Consider the following 24,135-nt stretch of genomic DNA (forward strand, 5'->3'; position numbering starts at 1 on the left):
TTGATTGCATTTTGGGGGTTTTCTGCTGACATAATGGTAAATATTGCCACATCCAGAAAAATTGGAGCCCATATGTTTGTACCACATTTGACCTAAATACATGTATTGATTTGTGGACATACTGTAAATCCAAAATATTATGGGGATTAGTTTAGAATTTGAGGAAAAACACACAATTCTATGGGTGGAGAACGATTTTTTTACACTCAAAGTTGGAGATGTGTAAAACATATTACGGATGATCAGACACCGGCAGATTAGACAAATGCCGCTATTGTTTCCTTCATGGTCATTGCATATTGTCACTCGACATCATGAAATGATCTCAGACACTCCAAAGCTTTGTTGGCACACATTCCTATTGACGGACTTTGCAATATTAAGAAGCTATGGAATGGATTACGTTGCACAAGTACTCTTTTCTTTGCAATGACTCAGGTGCGTCTCTCTCTCTCTCTCTCTCTCTCTCTCTCTCTCTCTCTCTCTCTCTCTCTCTCTCTCATGCTCTTTCTCTTTCTCTCTCTCTTTTGTTCTCTCTCACTCTCGTTTTCTCCCATTCTCTCATTCTTTCTCTCACTCGTTCTCTCTCTCACCCTTTTTCTCGTTCTCATTCTCTCGTTCTCTTGTTCTCTCTCGTTTTTTCATTCGTTCTCTCGTCCGTTCTCTCGTTCGTTCTCTCTCTCTCTCTTATTCTCTCTCTGTCTCTTTCTCTCTCGTTCTTTCTCTCACACGTTCTACTGTTCTTTCTCTCACTCATTCTCTCGTTCTCTCTCTCACTCATTCTCTTGTTCTCTCTCATTCGTTCTCTAGTTGTCGTTCTCTCTCATTCTCTCGTTCGTTATCTCGTTATCTCTCGTCCTCTCGTTCTCTCATTCGTTCTCTCGTTCTCTCTTGTTCTCTCGTTCTCTCTCTCTCTCTCTCTCATTCTCTCTTGTTCTCTCTCTCTCATTTTCTCTAATTCTCTCGTTCTTTCTCTCACTCGTTCTCTCGTTCTTTCTCGTTCTTTCTCTCTCTCTCATTCTCTCTGTCTTGTTTTCTCTTTCTTTCGTTCTTTCTCTCACACGTTCTCTAGTTCTTTCTCTCACTCATTCTCTCGTTGTCGTTCTCTCTCATTCACTCGTTCATTCTCTCGTCCTCTCGTTCTCTCATTCGTTCTCTTGTTCTCTCTTGTTCTCTCGTTCTCTCTCCCGTTCTCTCTCTCTCTTTCTCTCTCTCTCTCTCTCTCGTTCTCTCTCCATCTCTCCCGTCCTCTCTCTCGTTCTCTCTCTCTTGTTTTATCTCTCTCTCTCTCTCACTTTCTCTCATTTTCTCTCTCTCTCGTTCTCTCGTACTCTCATTCTCTCTCTCTTTTGTTCTCTCATACTCTCATTCTCTTTCTCTCTGGTTCTCTCTTTATCTCTCTCTCTCTCGTTTTCTCTCGTTCTCTCTCGTTCTCTCTCTTGTTCTCTTTCTCGTTCTCTCTCTCTCTCGTTCTCTCATTCTCTCTTGTTCTCTCCCTCTCTCTTTGTTCTCTCTCTCGTTCTCTCTTCCCTTCTCTCTCTCTCTTGTTCTGTCTCTCTCTCTCTCTCTCTCTATCTCTCTCTCTCTCTCTCTCTCTCTCTCTCTCAAGCATGGGTGTAACATGCAAACTCTAAAAAGCACAGCGCCGCCGTGATGCACATTTTCATTTGGAGGCCTGCCTCACTGAGATAAAAGAATGGATGTCACTCAGCTTCTTGCGCTTTAACCCTGTAAAGACTGAAATGTTAATTATTGGTCCATCTAAATGCTGTGACTTTTTTTCTCAAAAGCTGCTCTGAACGTTAACAAATGTAATATGACCCAGAGTGACTCAGTCAAAAATGTAGGTGTCACATTTGACCCCGATCTGTCCTTTTGATCACACGTTTAGAATATCTGGAACCTCAGAGGAAATTTTTAAATCTATGCTTAAAACACCTTACTATTGGATTGCTTATGAATGACCTTTATTTCATGTTGACAATATGTGCAAACCCCACACAGGAGGTTCAATCTCATTACCTAAGCTTAAATTTTTTAATAATGCAAAAAGAAAGAAATAATGTTTGTCATAAAATCAAATGAAACTGAGTAGCACGCTGAAAACTTTCACAGTTAATAAATTTGAATTTTAACACAAGTAATATAACTGATCTTTCACTTAAAAAAAAACTAACAATGCAGGGAATAAAATTAGTCTTTGCAGAAACTCGTATAAAGATACATAAAACTTAAATAGCTTGTTTGTTTGTTTTTTTACAATAAATAAATAAAAATGTCAATACAACTTACATGACCTAAATTAACACACTTTTCTACCAAGGCACAGACTTTTAAAAATCTTTTTATTATCAGCGGCTGTCTGCAGTGTTTAGTCAGAACGCTTTTGCTTTAGTGGCTCCGCCCCGGTCATTTATCCAATCGAAAAGCACAGGGTGGGTAGCGAGGAGGGAGCAGGAGTAGGAGTGACAGAGAGCCCAGTTGCATCAGAGAGTTTAATTAACCGGCCCGTGGAATGAATAATAACTCCGATACCGATGTCCGTCAAATTCCCAAGTATCTGTGCCGTTAATCGACCTGCCTGATAATCAGTCGCCCTCTAGTGTGTACTGTGGCTTGTTGGATACGTTACATCTAGTACACAAGGTATTTCGTTGTCAATTCTCACTTGAACTTTGTGATTGATGCAACATCCTCAAATCGGAACTCCATTCCGATGTTTATCTCACCGCAATTTCGTCCCCCATTTGTTTCCCCAGTGTCATGCATCACCACCAGTAAGAAGGTGGCCCCGCCCCCCGTACCTCCACGCACCACCTCCAAACCCTTCATCTCGGTGACCGTGCAGAGCAGCACCGAATCGGCCCAGGACCAAAGATCGGAAGTCACCAGCCAGTCAAGCCACGCCCACAGCAATTCCTCCGACAGCTTGGACAGTACCCGGGCAAACAGCCTGGCCCGGGGTATACCCCGCCCTCCCCACATCATCCCCACCCCCGTCGCCATCCCCAGAGAACCCTTGGTGCCTGCCACCGCCAACGCTTCCACCGAAACCAGTGACCCCAGTTTAATCCCCACGTTTGGGTTGGTCAACTCTGCCGACGAAGCGCTCGTGGTTCCGCCTCCTAGACGGAAACTTTCGTCCATCGGCATCCAGGTACAAAATGCTCTCTTATACGTCGACACGTTCTGTGCCAGTGACGGCTAGGGACGTCAAACTTCTATTTAAGGCTATTATAGCATCATCATAATAAAGAAGTCCTAGAGAGCCAAAATGCGATAAATAAAGACATCATTTTAAAATTGAAAACATTTTGCTAAATAACAAGCACAATACACTAGACAATTCTATAGTTGTTCTTATTTAACTAGCTTAAAATAACCTAATTTGCTTTTAAGCATGTTTTTTCGTTGTACTATACGAAATTTTGATATCGCAGGATATAGATATTTTTACAATTTTATTTTTATTAACTATATTTAATCACATTTTTTAGCGGAAGTACAATGTTGGCAACAAGATTCACTTGATATAATCGGAAATTATTTGAATGCAACACAAACATTTTCTTCTTTTTCCTTTTTTCTACTTTTTTTTTAATTCCTTTAAAAAAATCTCATTGTGTTTATTTTTTCCAAGCTGTTACTTTTTTCTTTTTTCTAAATGTTTCCTTCTTTGTTACTCTTCCTTTTGTTTCTTTTTTTCTCAGCTTTTCACTACTTTTTCATTTTGGTATTTTTTTCTCTTTTGTTCTATTCCCCCATTCCTTTAAGTCATTTTGTGCATAATTTTACATAATATTTTGTCATGTTGAGATTAAAGAAGCAAAAACAACCTGAAGAGCCGTTTAGGACCCGAAAGGACCGGTTCCTTTTAGTGAGCCGAGCCGAAGAAGCCGGTTCTCGACAAACTCTACTGACTTTACTTTTCAACTTCGTTCGACATTGACTTCAAAATACCGCATTTAGGACACAACGTCAGGGGAACCTGTGTATTATTACCTTCTTGCACTGTAACTTTGACTTAAGTCGCTTCTTAATTAGTCATTTTGAGCCCTCATTTTTGTGCGCTGGGTAGATTATCTTGTGCGCTAAGAATGTGCGAGCGGTGAGCAATTGCGCACGCGTGCAGCTTAGAGGGAACACTGCCTAGAAGTAATATTCAATAGAAGCCAACAAAAGTTATGACGCTACAAAACGTAAACGTACCTTCAAAGCATCACTTAAAGAGAAGTTCACGTTGCTTGTAGCAGACGACGCAACGCAAACATTGCATGAAAGAAGATAAATACAGGTACATACTGATGGCAGATGGAAAACAGCCATGTCATATCCATGCAATGATTATTATAAGTAGATTTATAATAAACTTAATTTTAAAGTGTTGTTCTGTTATATATTTTGATGATCAATCGTAATACTTTGCAACAATGTTTTTTTTTTTTTTTTTGCGATGAGTTGTCTTATTGTGTTTCAAGTTGTGAAAAATGGGGCAGGCAACTTTCTGGCTGGGCAGGCAACTCTTCAGAGATGTCTTCCCTGGTGTCCACTAACTTTTTGTCACGAGTTTCAGACACTGTAAATAGTCTAAAACAAGATACCCGAAAACTATAAAGCCGAGGTAACCCACCATTACTTCTGATGGTTGTCTTCACCTTATTTGAATGTCCGCAATAATGGCTATGTTTCATCAAGGACAATCCATTGAATCCAAGAATCCAAACACACAATTCCACCTGCCTCACTCTTATTTTTAGTACTCTGGCGCCCCTGGTGGCTGTTACAAAAAAACATAAATTAGCTGCAGGGTTGAAAGCTTGGGAAAAAAGTTGCGGCTTATAGTCAGAATTTTACTATACACACAATATTTTATATATATATATATATATATATATATATATATATATATATATATATATACTGGACTGTCTCAGAAAATTAGAATATTGTGATAAAGTTCTTTATTTTCTGTAATGCAATTAAAAAAACAAAAATGTCATACATTCTGGATTCATTACACATCAACTGAACTATTTCAAGCCTTTTATTATTTTAATATTGCTGAATTTGGCTTACAGCTTAAGAAAACGCAAAAATCCTATCTCAAAATATTAGAATATCATGAAAAAGTATACAAGTAGGCTATTCAACTAATCACCTGAATCATCTAATTAACTCGAAACACCTTGCAAGGGTTTCCTGAGCCTTAAAAACACTCAGCTTGGTTCAGTAAACTAAATCACGAGTATGGGGAAGACTGCTGATCTAACTGCTGTCCAGAGGACCATCATTGATACCCTCCATCAGGAGGGTAAGACACAAAAAGAAATTTCTCAAAGAGCAGGCTGTTCACAGAGTGCAGTTTCAAAGCATATCCACAAAAAGTCTGTTGGAAGGGAAAAATGTGGCCGGAAACGCTGCACAACCAAGAGAGATGACCGCAGCCTTAACAAAATTGTGAAGAAGAGCCACCTCTTAGAATTTGGGGGAGCTTCAAAGACAGTGGGCTGAAGCTGGAGTCCAGGTATCAAAAGCCACAGTTCACAGACGTGTCCGGGAAATGGGCTACAATAGCCGTATTCCCATGGTCAAGCCACTTCTGAACTCAAGACAACGGAAGAAGCGTCTGACTTGGGCTATGGAGAAGAAGCACTGGACAGTTGCAGAGTGGTCCAAAGTCCTCTTTTCAGACGAAAGCAAGTTTTGCATTTCATTTGGAAGTCAAGGCGCCAGAGTCTGGAGAAAGGCTGGAGAGGAGCAAAATCCAAGTTGCTTGAAATCCAGTGTGAAGTTCCCACAGTCAGCAATGGTTTGGGGAGCCATGTCAGCTGCTGGTGTTGGTCCACTGTGTTTCATCAAGTCCAGAGTAAATGCAACTGTGTACCAAGAGATTTTAGAGCACTACATGCTTCCATCTGCTGAAAAGCTCTATGGAGATGAGGATTTCATTTTCCAGCATGATCTGGCACCTGCCCACAGTGCCAAAACCACCAGTAACTGGTGCACTGACCATGGCATCACTGTCCTTGATTGGCCTGCTAATTACCCTGACCTGAACCCCATCGAGAATTTTTGGGGTATAGTTAAGAAGAAGATGAAAGACACCAGACCTACAAATGCAAATGAGCTGAAGGCCGCTATCGAAGCATCCTGGGCATCAATAACACCTCAGCAATGCCACAGGCTGATTGCCTCCATGCCACGCCGGATTGATGCAGTAATCCGTGCAAAAGGATTCCCAACCAAGTACTGAGTGCATCAATGGACATTTTCAAATGTTTGATTTAGTTTTGCTGTTATAAAATTCTTTTTTTACTTGGTCTGAGGAAGTATTCTAATATTTTGAGATAGGATTTTTGAGTTTTTTTCAGCTGTAAGCCAAAATCAGCAATATTCAAATAATAAAAGGCTTGAAATAGTTCAGTTGATGTGTAATGAATCCAGAATGTATGACATTTTTGTTTTTTTAATTGCATTACAGAAAATAAAGAACTTTATCACAATATTCTAATTTTCTGAGACAGTCCAGTATATATATATATATATATATATATATATATATATATATATATCAACACAGTTTTTTAATCCCTCACGCTAAACTATAGCCATATATGGCCTTCCTTGCCATCTGTTTCCTGAAACAACATCCCCTTCCTCCCTTTTCCAGTCCGACCCCGGTATCCACACCAGAATAACAAATGTATCTGACATTTTCAGGGAAAAGGGTGCTCGAAATCACATGTTTTTTGTATCGGTGAAGGACCCGATAATGATTTTGTGCAACGTTCTTTTGTGAGGTTGATTGTATCCAGGAAGTGGCGAGAGAAGAGAGCCCGCCCCTGGCCAGGTTTCAGTCCATCGGAGTGCAGGTGGAGGACGGGTGGCAGTAAGTCCTCTTCCTGTCCTTGTAACAACGTGAGGAATTTATATTATAGCTGCACACACAACTCTCTTTGTTCTTGAAGCATTTTCTTGATATATAAAAGAGTTTTTTGTTGAATTTGGAATGTACAATAATCATTAGTGTGAAAACAGCCAAATTGATGTCAGTTATAGGACTGATTAGACAAAAAGACCTAAGAAGAAGTAGAAGATGCTAGTTTTTTGCATCTAAGAAGGAAATTCCAGATAAAGATGCTAGTTTTCAAATTAAAAGTAGAAGATGCTGGTTTTCAGGTTAGAAAATGAAGTCTCAATGTGCGTGAGAGAAACCGAAAGCCCTAGAAGTGTCAGAACCCGACCAGACGGTGGACCCAGACGCGTAACGTTTTCACACAAGCTTTATTTTACGGGAACGGGGCAGTCATGCTCAGGAACACAAACGCCAGCGATTTGGCGATCGCCGGGCAGAAGAGATCAAAAAGGGACAGGACAGACTGATCGTTACCGGATACTGGAGACTGGAACAAGATACCACACAGAATGAGACAAACAGGATCGATACAGGAGACTGGAGCAAGACACCGGACAGGATGAGAGAGGCAGGATCGATACCGGATACTGGAGACTGGAGCAAGATACCGGACAGGACAAGACAGGCGGGATCGGTACCAGATACTGGAGATTGGAGCTAGATACCGGACATGACGATACAGGCAGGATTGATACTGGAGACTGGAGCAAGATACCGGACAGGATGAGACAGGCGGGATTGATACTGGATACACGAGCTGGATACCGGACAGAGTCAAAATACAATTCTTGTAAGTGCAGACGTTCGTTGACGAACTGACAAGGAGTGAATGAAAGCACTGAGTTTAAATAGAAGGGAAGCCAATCCGGCAACGAGCAGCAGCTGGTGCCAAACGGGCGGGCCCAAGTGAGGGCAATGGGCAACCGTGAGAAGAAGATTTTTAGGCAAAGAAGACGCTTGTCTTCATCATAGCGGAAGAATACTGTAAAAGATTATGCACTTTTTGGGTGAAGAACAAGTCGTAATTTTCAGCTGTGGGATGTTCAGAAAACAAGAGAAGAGTCTGATTTTGGGCGTAAAAAAACGAAGAAAATGTTAGTTCTAAGCATAGAAGAAGACTGAAGTTTTTTGAGTAGAAGAAGAAAAAGACGCACTAGTTTTTAGAATAGAATCATTTAGTCTGAGGAAGAAAACTACAAGAAGACAGTAGTTGTCGGTGTAGAAGAAGAAGACGCTGTTTTTCACTGTACAAGAAGTCATGAGTTTTTGGTGTGTGAGAAATCAGAAAACCCCAGAAATAAATCTTGTTTTTGGCATAAAAGATGAAGCTATGAGAAAACACTAGTTTTAAACATAGAAGAAGAAGAATCATGTTTTTAGCATAGAAAAAGAAAAGGCTTTAGTTTATTGCATTGAAGTTTTTCTTTAACATTGTAAAAGAAGCCGCAAATTTGTGGGACCAACGAAGAAGAAAACTTTTGAAAATGACACTAGTTTTCGCCATAGAGGAATAAGTCTGTAGTTGTTGGCGTGATTGAAGAAGACTGTAGATTTAAACGCTGTTTTTCATTGTTGAAAATGTTTTGGAGTCCGAAAACCCCAGAAGAAGACACTGCTTTTTGGCGTAAAAGACAGACACCAGAAGAAAACGTTAATCCTAAGCACACATGAAGAAGACTAACAGTTTTGGTGTGGAAGAAGAAAAACACTGTCATTTTTAGCATAGAAGATCCTTGTCTTCAGTATAGTCGAATAAGTCACAAGTATTCAGGGAAAGAGACGCAAGATTTGGGTGTGAAAAAAATCAGAAAACTTAGAAAAAGACGCAAAAGAAGACACTAAAAGAAATCGCTGGTTTCAAGCATAGAAGAAGACTTATGTTTTCTGCGTACAAGAAGAAAAAGATGCTCGTTTTTAACATAGAAGCACATGCTCATCTTCAGCATAGTAGAAGATGTTTTTTGGGATTGAAGGAAAAGAAACAAGATGACAGTAGGTTTTGGCGTGGAAGAACAAGATGATAGAAGGAGACGCAAATTTTTGGAGTAGAAGTAGAAGATGCTGGCGGGGGGAGTAAGCCAAAGGCAATAATTTTCGTCCCTGGGTCATATACGACAAGAATTATAGTGGGCGGCACGGCAACTGAGTGGTTAACGGAACTGCAGCACAGTTCCAAAGTCATGGGTTGAAATCCACCTACCCGCCTTCCTGTGCAGAGTTTGCACGTTCTCCCTATGCCTGGGTCGGTTTCCTCCGGGCACTCTGGTTTCCTCCCACATTCCAAAGACATGCATGTCAGGTTAATTGGCCGGTCCAAATTGTCCCTAGGTGTGAATGAGCAAGTGAATTGCCTATCCCTGTGTGCCCGTGATTGGCTGGCAACCAATTCAGGGTGTCCCCTGCCCACTGCCTGTAGATAGCTGGGATGGGCTCCAGCGCCCCTGCGACCCTGCTTAGGATAAACAGTGCAGATAATGGCTGGACAGACAGAATTCTTGTCTGTCGGCTTTTTAAAGCCAAGGTTTTACTAAGGTTTTTCTCAAAGTTTAGTCGGCAATTATCCCTCTGTTTATTTCAGGCCCGGCCGCCCTCCAAGTATGTCCTCCAAACAAGATACAACCTCCGACAAGCAGGACTCTTGCATCCAAAACATTATTCAGGTCACAGCCAATGAAAAGACAGTCCTGGTCAGCAGCGGCAGCCAATCGTTGAGCTCCCCACCCGAGCAGGACTCTTTAGACGGCGACGGTGTCGACAGCACGTCCTCGCCTCCGCCTCCCAGGCAGTTCCTCAACCGCTCCACCACGCGAAGCAGTTCTTCCTCTTTCTCGGAAAGTCTGGACCCGGCGCTGGATCCTTCGTCTTTACCTCCTCCGGACCCTTGGCTGGAGAGCGGCAACGGGGGTGGCTCTGGCGTCCCTCAGGGCGTCAGCACCCTCTGCCGCAGGGACGGGCAATGGTTCCTGAAGTTGCTGCAGGCTGAAACGGGACGCATGGAAGGTTGGTGCCAGCAGATGGAGCAGGAGACCAAAGACAACCAGCTCTCAGAGGAGGGTAAGTCACTTATAGTTTCTGTTTTCAGTATTGGAAAATGCCAAGGAGATTTCATAGGATGCCAGTTGCTTATTCGGATTAACTGTTGTTCGTTGTTTTAACTATTACATCACTGTTGCTATCAGCCTTCTAACACACTCTAGGATTGGCCTGTTTTTGTAACCTTAAAGACAAAAAGGGCTCAGAGGAGGGCTTAAGAACAGGATTCTCTTATCTGAAAGCCCCTATTCCGGTCCTCCTTGCAAGTTAGAAATCCATTGATGTCTTTTCTCCTTATTTTGAGTGTCTATTATAGTTTAAACTTTACAGTGATCAAACCCTTTCATTTTTCAATGAACGTCTGTGGTATTGTCCTTCTACCAGACTGGCCATTTTGTAGCATTGCACCACACTACCATCTAGTTGCCGCTTTGTGCATTGCACAAATCCTACTTGCTTGCGTCAAGTCTTCCCTGGAGAGTCAAGATTGGGGCTAAAAAAAAAATGTGACAGCAAATTAGAGTTTTTATTTTGTAACAAAATTAAAGTTGAACAAGACTGTATAGATGTTTACACCTTTTATATTCCTGTGTCTGCAGAGGTTACATTAACTGTCAATTCTTCAACATTGACAGATTTTTTCAAGAGTTGAGGGGAAAATTTTAACACCATCCATCTTTTTGACAGGTTAAAAATTGGGCCATAAACCACTGCAGCAGTACATCCTTAAGTATCTAGTGCGGCACTTAGAGAGAGAGAAAGAGGCAGAGTGACAAAGAAGAACAGTGATGTGTGGATAAATCATCAACAGAGAAGCCCGGCCCAACCCAAACACAATGATTGACATTTTAGACCCGAACCAGGTTGAAATTTGGGTCATTCTCTGCTTCCTTGTACTTATTTTTCAAAAGGAAGAGTGTTTATTATCAGACCATTTGATGCTGCTGTATTGAGTAACGCAACCGAAAACGAGTGCTAAAAGTGCAAGGGAGAATACAAAGTACGAAGATTCAAAGTGACCATAAGTCACCAATTTTTTCATGAAGTTCTGTGATATTTCGAAAATAAATAGATATTTTTTCCCAGATTTTCTTTGTCTTATACTGGCCACACAAGCCAAACTTGCTTGCGTCTCATATTTTGATGATAAAGGCCAAATTAAAATTCTAATGTCCCCTTTTGAAATTTTATGATGTGTTTAAAAGAAATGACTTTTTAAACATGGTATCACATTTTAAGACCGCTCTTGTTTTTCTCCGGAAAATGTTTGGTGAATGATTACACATTGTTACTTCAATTCCTATTGGTCCGCGGTATAAGTTAAACAGTATACGTTGACGTATTTTTTTTCTTGTTGTTGTGCAGTTTTGGGTAAGGTCCGCAGTGCAGTGGGCAGCGCCCAGCTCTTAATGTCCCAGAAGTTCCAGCAGTTCCGGAGACTGTGTGAACAAAACTTGGTGGGTCTTTTCCCCGATTCTAACATTTATTGATATATCATGTAAGCTTGTTGACATTGTTATTTTACACTAAACAGGAACACTGCAATGCTGCTTTTTTTCAGCGTTAACATTGAATCTAGAAGGAGACTGACATTTTCAAAATGGTAGCAATAGAAATCACAGGATTTTGGAGAGGAAGACGCAAGTTTTTGGAATAAGAGAAGAAAGGAAACACTAATTTTAAACATAGAAGAAGATGACGTTGTCAAAATGTTAGGGTTAATATTTTCGTAATAGGTTAAACTGGAGTGATCAGTAAGAGAGGCAAATGTAGTTTTAGATTTTATTCACTGCAGTGGGCAGACGGATTCAAAAAGTCTCACCGTCTCACAAGTTTCCCGCGGTGCAATCGGGTTTTGTTCAAAAAGCGTGCGCATGCGCAGAAAGTATCAATGACGTCACACATACGTCTACGGTTCAAAGTTCGCACATGCGCAGTAATAACCAACGACGTCATATATCTTTCGGTTCAAAAATGGTACAATAGTAGAAAACGTGTTGTAATATGTCAAACTCATCTGGATTATTTGTAACATAGAAGACAGAGAAATACACAATTAACTAAATATGATTAGCTTTGACACAAAGTTGCCCATTGCTCTCACTTGGCCCTGCCGGTTTGGCGCCAGCAGCGGCTCATTGGCTGATTGGCTTCCCTCCTATTTAAACTCGCTTGTCAGTCCGTCAACGAACCTCTGCACTTGCAAGCCTTGTGTTTTGACTCTGTCTGGGATCGATCCGGCCTGTCTAGTCCTGTCCTGTATCTTGCTCCAGTGTCCGGTATCGACCCAATCTCTCTCGTCCTGTTCGGTATCTTCCTCCCGTCTCCAGTATCCGGTATCGATCCCGTCTGTCTCCTCCTGTCTGGTATCTTGCTCCAGTCTCCAGTATCCGGTATCGATCTCGTCTGTCTCCTCCTGCCCGGTATCCGATATCGATCCCGCCTGTCTCGTCCTGTTCGGTATCGTGCACCAGTCTCCAGTATCCGGTATCGACCCTGTCTGTCTCATCCTATCCAGTATCGATCCCGTCTGTCTTCTCCTGTCCGTTATCTTGTCCAGTCTCCAGTATCCGATATCGATCCCGCCTGTCTCGTCCTGTCTCTCTCTCTCTCTCCCTATTTCTCTCTCTTTCTCCCTTTTTGTCCTTCTCTCTCTTCCTCTTTATTTCTCTCATTTCTCTCTTTTTAATCACTCTCTCCTTTATTTCTTTTTTTCCTCTCTCTCCCTGTCTTGCTCTCCATCTTTATCTTTATCTCCCTCTCTCTTTATTGTACTTGTTCGGTGTGATATTTTTTCTTACCAGTTTGACCTTCCCGCACTAGTAGAAAACATTAGTTTCAAGCGTTTCAGATTATGTCGCATATGTTCTGAGTAGAAGAAGAAAGTAATAGTTTTTAGCTTGAAAGAGGATGATCCTAACTTTCCCCCATAGAAGAGGACAATGCTATTTTTTGAAGTAGATGAAATATTTCCTTTTTTCTTACAATAAACAGAGACACTTCGATAGATAGATAGATCGATAGATAGATAGACAGATACTTTATTCATCCTCGTAGGGAAATTCACACTTCCAGCAGTCTCCCTTGTTGTTTATTAACAGTTTAACATGATGCCCTCGGGGTGCTGTGTTGTAGTTTAGCAACAGCGGAGTGGATGACGTCACACGCTAGGCCAAAGGTTTGACGTTCCTGCAGCAGATGGAAATCTTTGTGCTCAGGGTTACACCACCTCGTGTTCACGTAGATAGTGAGTCCACCTCCTCTTCACTTCCTGCAGCGCTGAAGCCGGGTGGCTCCACGTTAGCGTCCGGGATGCCAGACGTGAGCCACATTTCCGTAAAACACTTCCTGTGCGCTTTGATGTTTTTCACCAGCACAGCCAGTTCGTCTGTCTTATCTGGTATAGAGTTCACATTTACCATGACTATGGACGGTACCGTAGACTTATAACGCCGCTACGAGAATTCTTCAGGGCAAGGAGTTGATTCCTCGAATAAACGCATTTTTGTGCGGCAGTAGCTCAGGAGGTAGAGCGCTCGTCTTGGGATCAAGGGATCCCAGTTCGAATCCCGGCTCGTTCGTGTTACATGTCGAAGTGTCCTTGGGTAAGACACTGAACCCCTAATACCCCCAATAAGCAGGTTAGCGCCTTACATGGCTGCAAGGCCGCTATTGGGAAATGTGAAGCACATTGTAAAGCGCTTTGGGAAGTCATTGACTTGAAAAGCGCTATATAAATGCAGATCATTTCATTTCATTTCATAAAACCCATGTCCATGGGATAGCAAGTAATTCAAAGTGTAGCTGTCAAACGGGACGAAAAACAACTAAGGTAGAAGCAGACAATAAAACAATAAATCACAAAAAGTGCGAGATAACAGGGGAGCTGCTGGAAAGGCTGCCGCTCGGCGGCGGCGGCGCTTTGATCTTCATACTCTTTGTCAAATGACCTCATTACGGTCTGATCTAGTTAGCATAGCCCCTGCTCCCTGACTTTATTTTTGACGGGTGTATTTTGGTCTGTCCAGAATGTGAACGCCAGCCCTCGGCCCACGGCCCAGGACCTAGCCGGCTTCTGGGACCTTCTTCAGCTCTCCATCGAGGACATCAGCCTCAAGTTCGACGAGCTCTACCACCTCAAGTCCAACGACTGGCAGCCGGCGCCGGCGGGGGCCGGTAGGCAGTCGGCCCCTGAGCGGAAGGTACTTCCTACCCCTGCTGCCCAGTTCCCCGCCCGGGGTAGGAAAGCCGCCGAAACCGGCCTCTCTCCTCCCACTACCGCCACCGCCATTTCGCCCTTTGGCTCCACATTTTCGTGCCTGTGAAAAGGGGCCGGACGGCTTCCCTTTGGGCATGCATGGAACCAATCGTCTCAGAGGGGGCGTGTCTTGACAAAAGGGGGCGTGTCTTGAGGCCCTGCTTTGAGCATGCATGCATGCTTGTGATTGGAAATTGGTCTTGCTCCTTTGGGGGATTATTTGTGTCGGTGTGTGGTTGTGAGAGATCGGCGGAGAGTACAACGCTTGTATTCACCATTGAGGACAAATATGCTAGGTTTTGGCGTAGAAGAAGAAGCATGTTTTCTAATTACTAAAATACGACACTATTCTTTGTCGTAGACAAAATGAACAAAAGTTTAGATCAGGGGTCAGCAACCTTTTCGGTGCGGAGTGCCACTTTTAAATGTCCTTGTAAATCAGTGTGCCACACCAAGATCAATGACTCGCACAACATTTTTTTAATATCCAACAGAGCTGTCGTTTTACACCAGTCCAAATATACAACGTGGATAGACATTTTAATCGTATAACTCAGTGTTTTTCAACCCTTTTTGAACCAAGGTACACTTTTATTTGTAAAAAGGTTCCGAGGCACACCGTCCGTCGAAAATGTTTGAAAATGAAGTGATGTCAAATATTTCACTCCACGACCTCATAAGCAGATAAATTGTTTTTGAAAGGAAGAAAGTAATACTTAAAATAAAAAAGAATTATGTGCTTCATGTTTTTATTAGTTATTAGATGTACTGTGATACCTCAAGAGCGGTAAATTAGTACATAAAAAGTATATAAAAATCTACTGCCACCTACTGATATGGAGGACTATTACAGTTTTTTGTCTGAAGATTGCAAAAATACTGATTTTTTGCCACAAGAATTAACCAGGATCAACCATTCTTCATCAAAAATGAACTACAATCAAAAAACAAGTGATATGGACGGCTACCATACCATGTATCGATGATATCTTGTTGCAGAAAATGTCAATAAAAAAAACAGCAGCAAAGCAGAAGGCACACGCACGCACACACGCATACACGCACACACACACGCTTCTTAAAAATATTAGCCATCAGTAAATGGTTTTCTGTGCTTTGCTATGCAGTGAACAATCTGATAGCTTGTGTTTTTAGCAGTGACATAAGGTTTTCAGGGTCTGTGTTTGTTTGCCTCACATTTTAATGTCTCCGCCTTGAATTCATGTTCACGTTTTGTCTCGTAATGATGTTTAACACTTGCTGTGCGAGGTACAACGCTCTTGAGGCATAATGCGCAAAACAGCACGGTCATTTTTGGCACAAAGCCTCATTCGTCTGTCCACGCTGGCTGGAAAGAATGAGATGTTTGTGCACGAGGAGCCGTCATGATTCGTACATTTATCGCGCGCGTGTTTCATTGGCTGCGTTAAAACACGGAGCTCTCCTCTGCGTGGCGCAGCGCAGACACACACGAAACACAAAAGGAGGGATGCGACCGTAAACACGGCGCTCAAATGAAAATGTCTAAATTTTATATAAAAATGCGCTTTAAACAAAAAACATTATTATTTGTATTATTGTGCCGTGTGCTCGCGTGCCACGCGTGTCATAGGTTGCCGACCCCTGGTTTAGATCAAGACAGTAGTTTTACACGTAAAAGAAGACGCACATTTTTGAGCTTGGGCGAAGATGATGGTTTTACGTTTTTTCAAATTATAAGGAAATTACGCTATCTTTTGGTGTAGACAAAACGGACATTGGTTTAGGGAAATTGACAAGACCCAGATTTATGCGTAAAAGAAGTTGCCAGTTTTATGCATAAATTAATACGCAGGTTTTCAGCTAAGAAGAAGAATATGCTAGTTTTTGGCGTGGAGTTATATTATTTATTACGAGATTAGACATGGCGCTTCATGGTAAAACATATCATAGTTTTGAAGAAAGTTTTTGGGCTTCAATGAAGAAAAAGCTAATTTGAGGGGTAGAAGTAAATGATGCTCGCTTTCAGTGTAGAAGATGGAAGAAGAAGAATATTCACAATTTGGGCCAAAAAAAAGAAGAAGATCTAGTTTTTCACTGTGGAAGAAAAGGCACAATTGTTTGGTGTAGTAGAAAAAGAACATACAACTTTTTGGCGTAGAAGAAGAAGACATATTCAGGAAAAAAGTTGAAGACGCTAACTTTCAGAAAAAGATGCTATGTTTTTGACGCAGAAGACCACAAAGATCCTAAAAGAAGTCACTTGTTTATGGCAAAAGAGAAACATTTTCAACATAGTTTAAGTAGGAGCAAGTTTTTGCCATGGAAGAAGAAAGTACTAGTAGAAAACACTAGTTTTATACATAGAAGAAGACACCCTTTTTTGGGGCTTCAAATAATAAGATGCACGTACTGTATCCAGCATAGTAGAGGTTACTAAATATTAAAATAAATTAAGATTATTTTATTAGATTAAAACGGATGGATTGTTTCTAAGCAGAAAATGTCCTATTTATAATTGATATAGGTTTGTGTGTGTGTGTGTGTGTTTAATTGTGTATGTGAATGATCTTTCCTTTGTTGCTTTGCAGTGTCTTATTTGTCTTGTTTTGTTTTGTGCTTGGGGACTAAACTCATGTCCATATCAGTTCATGTCGCCATTTACGTCTAACAATCGTCGCTGAGTGTTTCTCTCTTGTGTTTGTCTCTTGTTCTTATTGTACAGTAGACCCCCAGGATACGACATAAGTCCCCTCTTAGGTGGTGATCTTAAAGTGAAGTTGGCTTATCGTGGGTATAGATAATGATGGTAATTTCACTAATGCGTTCTAAACCCCTGGTACTCTAAATGAAAACGGTAAAATAAAAAAATAGTAGATCATCAGGATTCCTGATATGGAGTATATGACTTGAGCTGGTACAGTGGAGTTAGTGGGTGGATGCAGATGGGGGAATGAAAACTGATTTTAAAACATCCACTTGTAAGGATTATCACGCCCTTAAATCATTTCTTGACAATTGCAAGCTTTGTTTCCTTGGTTAGCAGGTTTTTGCTTTTCTCTTGAGCATCACAGCAAGTCTTGGGACCCTTAGCTAAATAAATTCATGAGATTCCTAACTGAATGAAGCGGGAGAAATAGACAATTCAGCCAATAGCAGACCAGCATCTAATATGTCTGCAACCAATAGCACACACGAACAGTTTGAAGGCATGTAAAATAATTTGCTGCTGTCTTATGTTTGAGAAAATGCCATAACGAGGGGGCGAAAACACCTCTTTTTCATACTTTTCAAGCTCAGCTAATTACTCACCTTATTATGATTACAATTCCCCTTATTAAGTTATAATAAACCATACAAACACAACATGACACCTATTTACCCACTGCAAAACAGATTATATAGAATGAAAACAAAGATAATTTGTGTAATCAGTTGTATTTATTGTATTCAATAAATAATGCAAACAAATATTTCAGGATCTTTTTTGGTTCCATCCCCTCTTGCAGTAGATATTTTTTTATTAAAACTGTACTAAAATAATTATAAAATAATTATAAAATTTACACAATTTGAAATGATCAAAAAACATAAAATATCGGCAAAACGTAAAAGTAAACTGTAATGTCTTATTCCCAGGGTTTGTACAGGTGATTGAAATCCTTCAAAAAGCTTGAATTTTAATGTTGTGTTTTCAACGTCAAGAAAATGCTTGCATTTTCGGTGACATGCTTGAAAATGCTTGGAATTGTTGCCGTGTTGCTCGGTAGTCTGACCCCGGAGACCACTGAATTGAATATTTGTTTATTTTTTAAAGTGTGTAAAAATGACGCTGACACGGCTGCTCTGGTGGCTTGTCATCGTGTCAAGCGTCATCGCCCCCCTACTGGTCGCACCCAAGAGGACAGCTCTGTTTAGAAAACCGGCTCTTTTTTTTTTCTCGGCACACTGAGAAGAGTCTGGCTCTTTCGGCTCCCAAACAGCTCCTCAGACTTTTTGTTTTTCTGACTGTAAATTATCAATAATAAAATGTTATGCACCAAATTATGTAGTTATTAGTAATTTCATGGTCAGCACGGCAGGGCAGTGGTTAGCGCGTGTGCGGCACAGTTGTAAGGTCATGAGATTGAACCTCCTGTGTGGGGTTTGCATGTTCTCCCCGTGCTTGTGTGGGTTTCCTCCAGGCACTCCGGTTTCCTCCCACATTCCAAAATCATGCGTGTCAGGTTAATTGACCGGTCCAAATTGTCCCAAGGTGTGAATGAGCGAGCAAATTGTCTGTCCCTGTGTGCCCTGCGCCTGGCTGACAACCAGTTCAGGGTGTCCCCTGCCCACTGTCCGAGAATAGCTGGGATGGACTCCAGTGCCCCCGCAGTTCTACTGAGGATAAGCGGTGCAGATAATAGATGGGTGGATAGTAATTTCATGTTTTCCAGGGCATCCACGAAAAACACATGAAATATTAATCAAAATATTCACAGATCTACAAAAAACACAAACCATTTTTGCTTTTTACTCACTGAACGGATTTAGTCTATTTACAATTATAGTTTAACCAATGTAGACACAGATCCTCTGAAAATCACGCATCAAATATAAATTAAAATAAGTAAAACAAAAAAATCTCTTAGATTAAATGATTGAATGCACTCTGCTTCAGAGTGATCAATATCATTAAAATGAGTCAAAATCTGGCTCATTTTCCTGCTTTTTATATGTACACTTTATTTTTTATGTCTTCCGTATTAACCTTAATTATTACCCGACACTTAAAGATCCCTTTCCGTGTTTGTACACAAGTGTTGTGTGGCAAAGCTGCACGTGCATTGTTGAAACATTGTGGCGGATTGAAACAAAAAGATCGTAGACCATAAATGGGAACCGCTCAAAATAGGAAACAGTATCTGCTAGTAGAAAGTTAGTAACTCTATTTTAGTCATCAGAGTAAGTGTTGGGATTTAACTATCAAAATGTACCGTTTTACCAAATTTTTCGAAATAGTTATCTGACTCCATTAACCAAACACGACCGACATACATCCAACAATTATGCATGCTCGTTTCTTGAGAGAAAATGACCAGGAGCCTGCATTTCTACACGGGGGCGGATGGTTTATTATTCCTAACAGCAGATCTAAGTGTAAACAGGAGACGGCCCCCATCCAAGTTGCCTGGGATCATTTAAACATTTCAACAAACAAAGCCTATTGGTTATGTGTCATCTGCATCTAACTTTAGCTTTCTCTTATTGGCTGTCTTCTCCCCGCAAGATGGCGTGTCGGCTCCTCCCATGGGCGTGCCAAGGTTGTTGTTTTGTGCCCAACAATCTCTGGTTGTCCTGCGTCAGCATACCCAGGCCTCCTGATATCGGAAATATCCCAGACAAAACATCTTCCAAACAGCGTGCCCTGACCTTTTATTGTACATTGAACTAAAGCACAGTCAGTGAATATCTTTATTGCATTAAACTGAATACATTTAACATGTAGTCAATCGTATAAAATCCTTTATCAAGAACAAAAATTATTTTTATCGGTGTTGGATTTCTTTCTTTGAAGGTACTGGAAAATTGAAAGCTTGTCCTTTAAGGGCTTGAATCTGGCCAGGAAAAATCTGTAAAAACCCTGCATTCCATGTAGTTACTTCATGATGTATTTTGGTAGTGCTGTCATCTTGGGAGTCTACTGCGTTGTCTTTTTCTGTGGACCTTTCTTCTATGTATAAAAACAAGAAATATTGTAAGTTCTGTGTCTCAAATACGATGGAACATTTCATAAGAATTTGCAGATCATTTCCCTTCGTTTTTGGGTTCCAGGAAGAGGACCTAACCCCGACCCCGGCATCTAGGAAGACCACTAAAGTCCGCGATAAAAACTCGGAGCCCGTTCCCGCCTCCTCTTCAACCGAAAAACAGAGGCAAGAAGCTCGACGGCGTCTTCTAGCTGCCAAGAAAGCCGCCTCCTTCCGCCAAAACTCGGCGACCGAGAGCTCGGATAGCGTCGAAATCTACGTCCCCGAAGCACAAACTCGTCTTTGAGGGAAAGGGTCCGGAATGTCAGGTCAGACAAGAAGGAGGGGGACACTTTTATTTTGCAATGCAAATGACGATTGGGGGGGTGCCCAAAAAACACAACTCTTAAGTGGGGGAGATGTTTGTAGGGCGTCCCGTTACTATTGAACTTCTTAGTGTCACAGAAGCTGCCAATCATGACTTTTTACTATTAATTATCACGTCATTAACTCGGAATTTGTTTGTATTTGAATCATGTTTAAGATGCTTTCCAGATGGGCTTTAAAATACCGTATTTTCCGGACTATAAGCGGGGTGCTTGAAATCCTTGCATATTTCAATGTTGTTTTCAAGGTCGGGAAAATGCTTGAGTTTTGGGTGAAGTGCTGGAAAATGCTTGAAATTGTTGCCGTTGCCATATTTCTCTGCCAGTCTGACTCTACAGCAGAAAATGTCATGTTCATTTGTGACGCCCTTAATCACTAGGAGTCTCAAAGAGCTGCACAGACCAGATTATTGCAAACTAAAGACTATTATGACACCATACCCTGATCTAACACCTACACGAGGGCAAAGAAAAACTCAAAAACCTCAAGTCAAGTCATGTTTATTTGTGACACCCTTAATCACAAGTCTCAAAGGCCTGCACAGACCAAAGATTATTGCGAACTCTTATTACACCATCCCCTGATCTAAAACCTACACGAAGGCAAGGAAAGACTAACCCTAACCCTAACCTCAACATGAGGAAAATGAAGAAACCTTGAAAAGGAAGCGCAATAACAAATAATACACAGATATTGTCAACATAAAATATAGGTTATTCATCAGCTACAGAATAGAAGTGTGTCTTCAGGCGAGATTTAAACACTGAGATTGCAGATCGGATCTCAGGAGGAAGAGCATTCCACAACACCGGGGCCCGAATGGAGAACGCACTTGAACCTGCGGTTCTCTTCTTGGCGCTTGGAAGAAGACAAAAAAATTCTAAATAAAAGTGCGTAAAAATGACGCCGACACGCCTGCTCTGTTGGCTTGTCATTACGGCGCCCCCTACTGTTTGCACCCAAGTTATCTCGCTGAGAGGAGCCCAAGAAAGATTTTGTTTTGTGTTTTTTAATGATATATTATCAATAATAACAAAACATTATGCACCTGATTATTTAGTAATGAGTCATTTAATATGGTTTGGGGGGATCAGTGAAAAACACATGAAATCTAGATTAAAATATTCAGAAATCAACAAGATCAGCTTTAGATTAAAAGTTGAAAAACCACACTAAATCCCTGAAAATGCAAAACAATAAAATAGAAATTAAAAGTATTAACTCTTCGGTGCTAAATAATGAATAAAAGCCGAATGGCAGAATTCATATCAGTCTGTAGCAGCCCATTGACGCTAAAAAATCCTTGATCATCTATAGGAACGTCTCAAAATGACATAAAGTATGTACTAACAGCAAGATGGCGACTTTATTTTAGTCAACAACAAAAAAAAACAGTTTTCTTCCTATGAAGGGATTGGAAATGTTGGAAAAAGTTTTTCCTTGAAAGTGCTTTGAAAGTGCTTGAATTTGTCCATGAAAAAAGTGTACAAACCCTGTGAAGGTGCACCTTCAAAAATATTCCCTTGTGATAGATTTCTCTTACATAAGGCGCACCGGACTATAAAACGCATTAAATTAAAACTACAGTAAGAGTGCATTTTTTAAAAAGTCTGAAAATAAAATAACTGATTTCATAGAACAAAAATATTGATTTACCTCATCGCAGGCCCATAAGGTGCACTAGATTATAATGCAGACCTCGAAATTACTGCAATTTCTTGTTTTCCAAAAAAGCCCTGTGTTAGTAAAAAGCCGCAAAGAGGAATCATTTGTTTATTAGATATCAGTACCATATGATATATGCAAGTGTTACAACTATAGATCTACAAATAAAATCACAGAACACAGAAAAAATGGTCTTTATTGTCATTTTTTAATAGTAAAACAAAATTGGGGGGCTTCTTTCAGTATTAGAAATTGACCATTGGCTGCATGCTAGCATAGAGGATCCTCGGTTTGAGCTAGGTCTCATGATGATTAAAATACAACTGTCCCAAAGGTAGCGGTTCCCACGAGTTGTCGCTCCAGGTCATCCGCTTAATGGGAAATGGATCTGACGTTGGTAAGATATAGGCTCAACAGGGGTGGCTTAAGAGAGTTGCTAGCCTAGCCGTAGCAGTAAGCTAGACCTGCGGCTTGCTATTGCTTTCTTTCCCGAAGCGGCCTCAGTCTCTTCCCCGGGCCTGATAACAATCCACGGAGCACCCAGCCTTTCTTTGTGCTCTTCTAACTTTCCTCGGTGTCCGATTGAACTCACATACACAAAACCCTCCGCAACCCGCCTCCGTGATAGAATTTGCTGTGTGCTGTCTGCTGTAGAAAACAATGCATAATATGTGGATATCAATAAATATAAAGGTACTTAATTCAAAATGCACAAAGTATTTAAACCACAAAAGGTAAATGTGTAAAGGTGCGCGTTATAATCCGGAAAATACGGTATATTTGATTTGGTATGTTATGGAAGCTAGGAAAAAAAACAGGAGCCATAACATAAGATTTTACATGATTATTATTATATTTTTTTCTGGTGTGGCGTCAATTATTGTTTTTGATATTTTGGGAATATTTTCCCCTTTTCTCCCAGGCGAGACACAATGTAGCGTCGCACACCACCATCTAGTGGCTACTTTACGTACTACACAAGCTAAACTTCCTTGCGTCTGTCTTCCTTCTCATGTAATTTTTAAAGGTACTTACTTACTTACTTACTTATTGCTCCAGCGAAGGTCGGGGGGTCCCGTCCCTGTGCGTTGAGCCGACCAGATGAACCAGGTTTTTCCAATGCTGGCGGTCTTGTGCCAGCTGTTCTGCATCCTCTACGGCAACTCCGTGTTGTTGGAGGTCGCCCGCAACGACGTCGAGCCATCGAGTGCGGGGTTTCCCTCGTGGTCGTCTCCAGCATGCGGCCTTTGGGTCAAACTGGAGAATGGCTCGTGTCGGATGGTCTGGTGGTAGACGAAGGACATGGCCAAACCAGCGGGTGCGGCGTTGTGCGACCAAGGAAGATGCTTGGGGCTGGCACGTGCGGGCTCTGAGCTCTTTATTGGAGACTCGCTGGGGCCATCTGATGTTCTCGATGGTTCTGAGAGCCCTGCTATCAAAACCATCGATTCTTGTGGCCAGGGTGTCGTTCAGGGGCCATGTTTCTGAGCCATAAAGCAGGATAGGGAGTACGGCGAGGTTGTAAATGCGGAGCTTCGTCTTGCGTGCGATGGTCTGGTGCCGCCAGAGTGGTTTCCAGAGAGACTGCAGAGCAGATGCTGCCAGGGCTCTTCTGCGGAGAATCTCTGGTTTTAGGTCCCCATTGTCTGTCACCATGGACCCCAGATATACAAAGCTCTTGACAGGCTCTACAATGTCGCTACCAATTTGGATGGGAGGTGGATCTGGTCCATCACCGACATACATGAACTTGGTTTTCGTCCAACTCACTTGCAGGCCAAGCCGCGCTGCCTCTTCGCTGTAAATGCCCAGAGCGTCTCTCAGCTGGCTGTAGGAAGTGCTGAGAATGATGGTGTCGTCAGCATACTCCAGGTCAGTCAGGTGGTAGTTGCCGAAAGACACTCCGGGGATGCGCTCACTAACCCTGAACATCAGATGGTCGATGATGCAATTAAAAAGGTCGGGAGCAGCCACGCAGCCTTGGCGAACGCCGCTGGAGATAGCAAACCAGTCGGAGTCAATGCCGTTGATACGGACACAGCTCTCTGCGTTGCTGTAGAGCAGCTTGAACAGGGCTATGATCTTGGGTGGTGCTCTGAGAGCTTGGAGGATGTTCCACAGTGAAGAGTGGCAGACAGTGTCAAAGGCGGCCTTCAGATCAATGAATC

General features: G+C 41.7%; 1 protein-coding gene across 7 annotated transcripts in view; it reads left to right on the forward strand.

Annotated features, from left to right (window-relative positions):
- dlgap4b (discs, large (Drosophila) homolog-associated protein 4b) overlaps positions 1 to 24,135 on the forward strand; it is a 144,837-nt gene that overhangs the window by 113,909 nt on the left and 6,793 nt on the right. For 5 of the 7 annotated variants that reach the window (XM_088337890.1, XM_088337889.1, XM_088337894.1 and 2 more), the window contains 6 exons: positions 2,760 to 3,157; positions 6,801 to 6,889; positions 9,495 to 9,970; positions 11,315 to 11,406; positions 13,978 to 14,151; positions 20,001 to 22,994. In XM_088337890.1, the coding sequence (XP_088194016.1) occupies positions 2,760 to 3,157; positions 6,801 to 6,889; positions 9,495 to 9,970; positions 11,315 to 11,406; positions 13,978 to 14,151; positions 20,001 to 20,222 (1,451 nt within the window). In that variant the 3' untranslated portion in view covers positions 20,223 to 22,994. Of the gene's footprint in view, positions 1 to 2,759; positions 3,158 to 6,800; positions 6,890 to 9,494; positions 9,971 to 11,314; positions 11,407 to 13,977; positions 14,189 to 20,000; positions 22,995 to 24,135 lie in introns of those variants that run through there. The other 2 variants (XM_088337895.1, XM_088337896.1) reach the window with 1 other exon arrangement.

The sequence above is a fragment of the Urocampus carinirostris genome, chromosome 6, assembly GCF_059441175.1.
Source record: "Urocampus carinirostris isolate Australia breed hairy pipefish chromosome 6, RoL_Ucar_1.0, whole genome shotgun sequence".
Classification (NCBI taxonomy): domain Eukaryota; kingdom Metazoa; phylum Chordata; class Actinopteri; order Syngnathiformes; family Syngnathidae; genus Urocampus; species Urocampus carinirostris.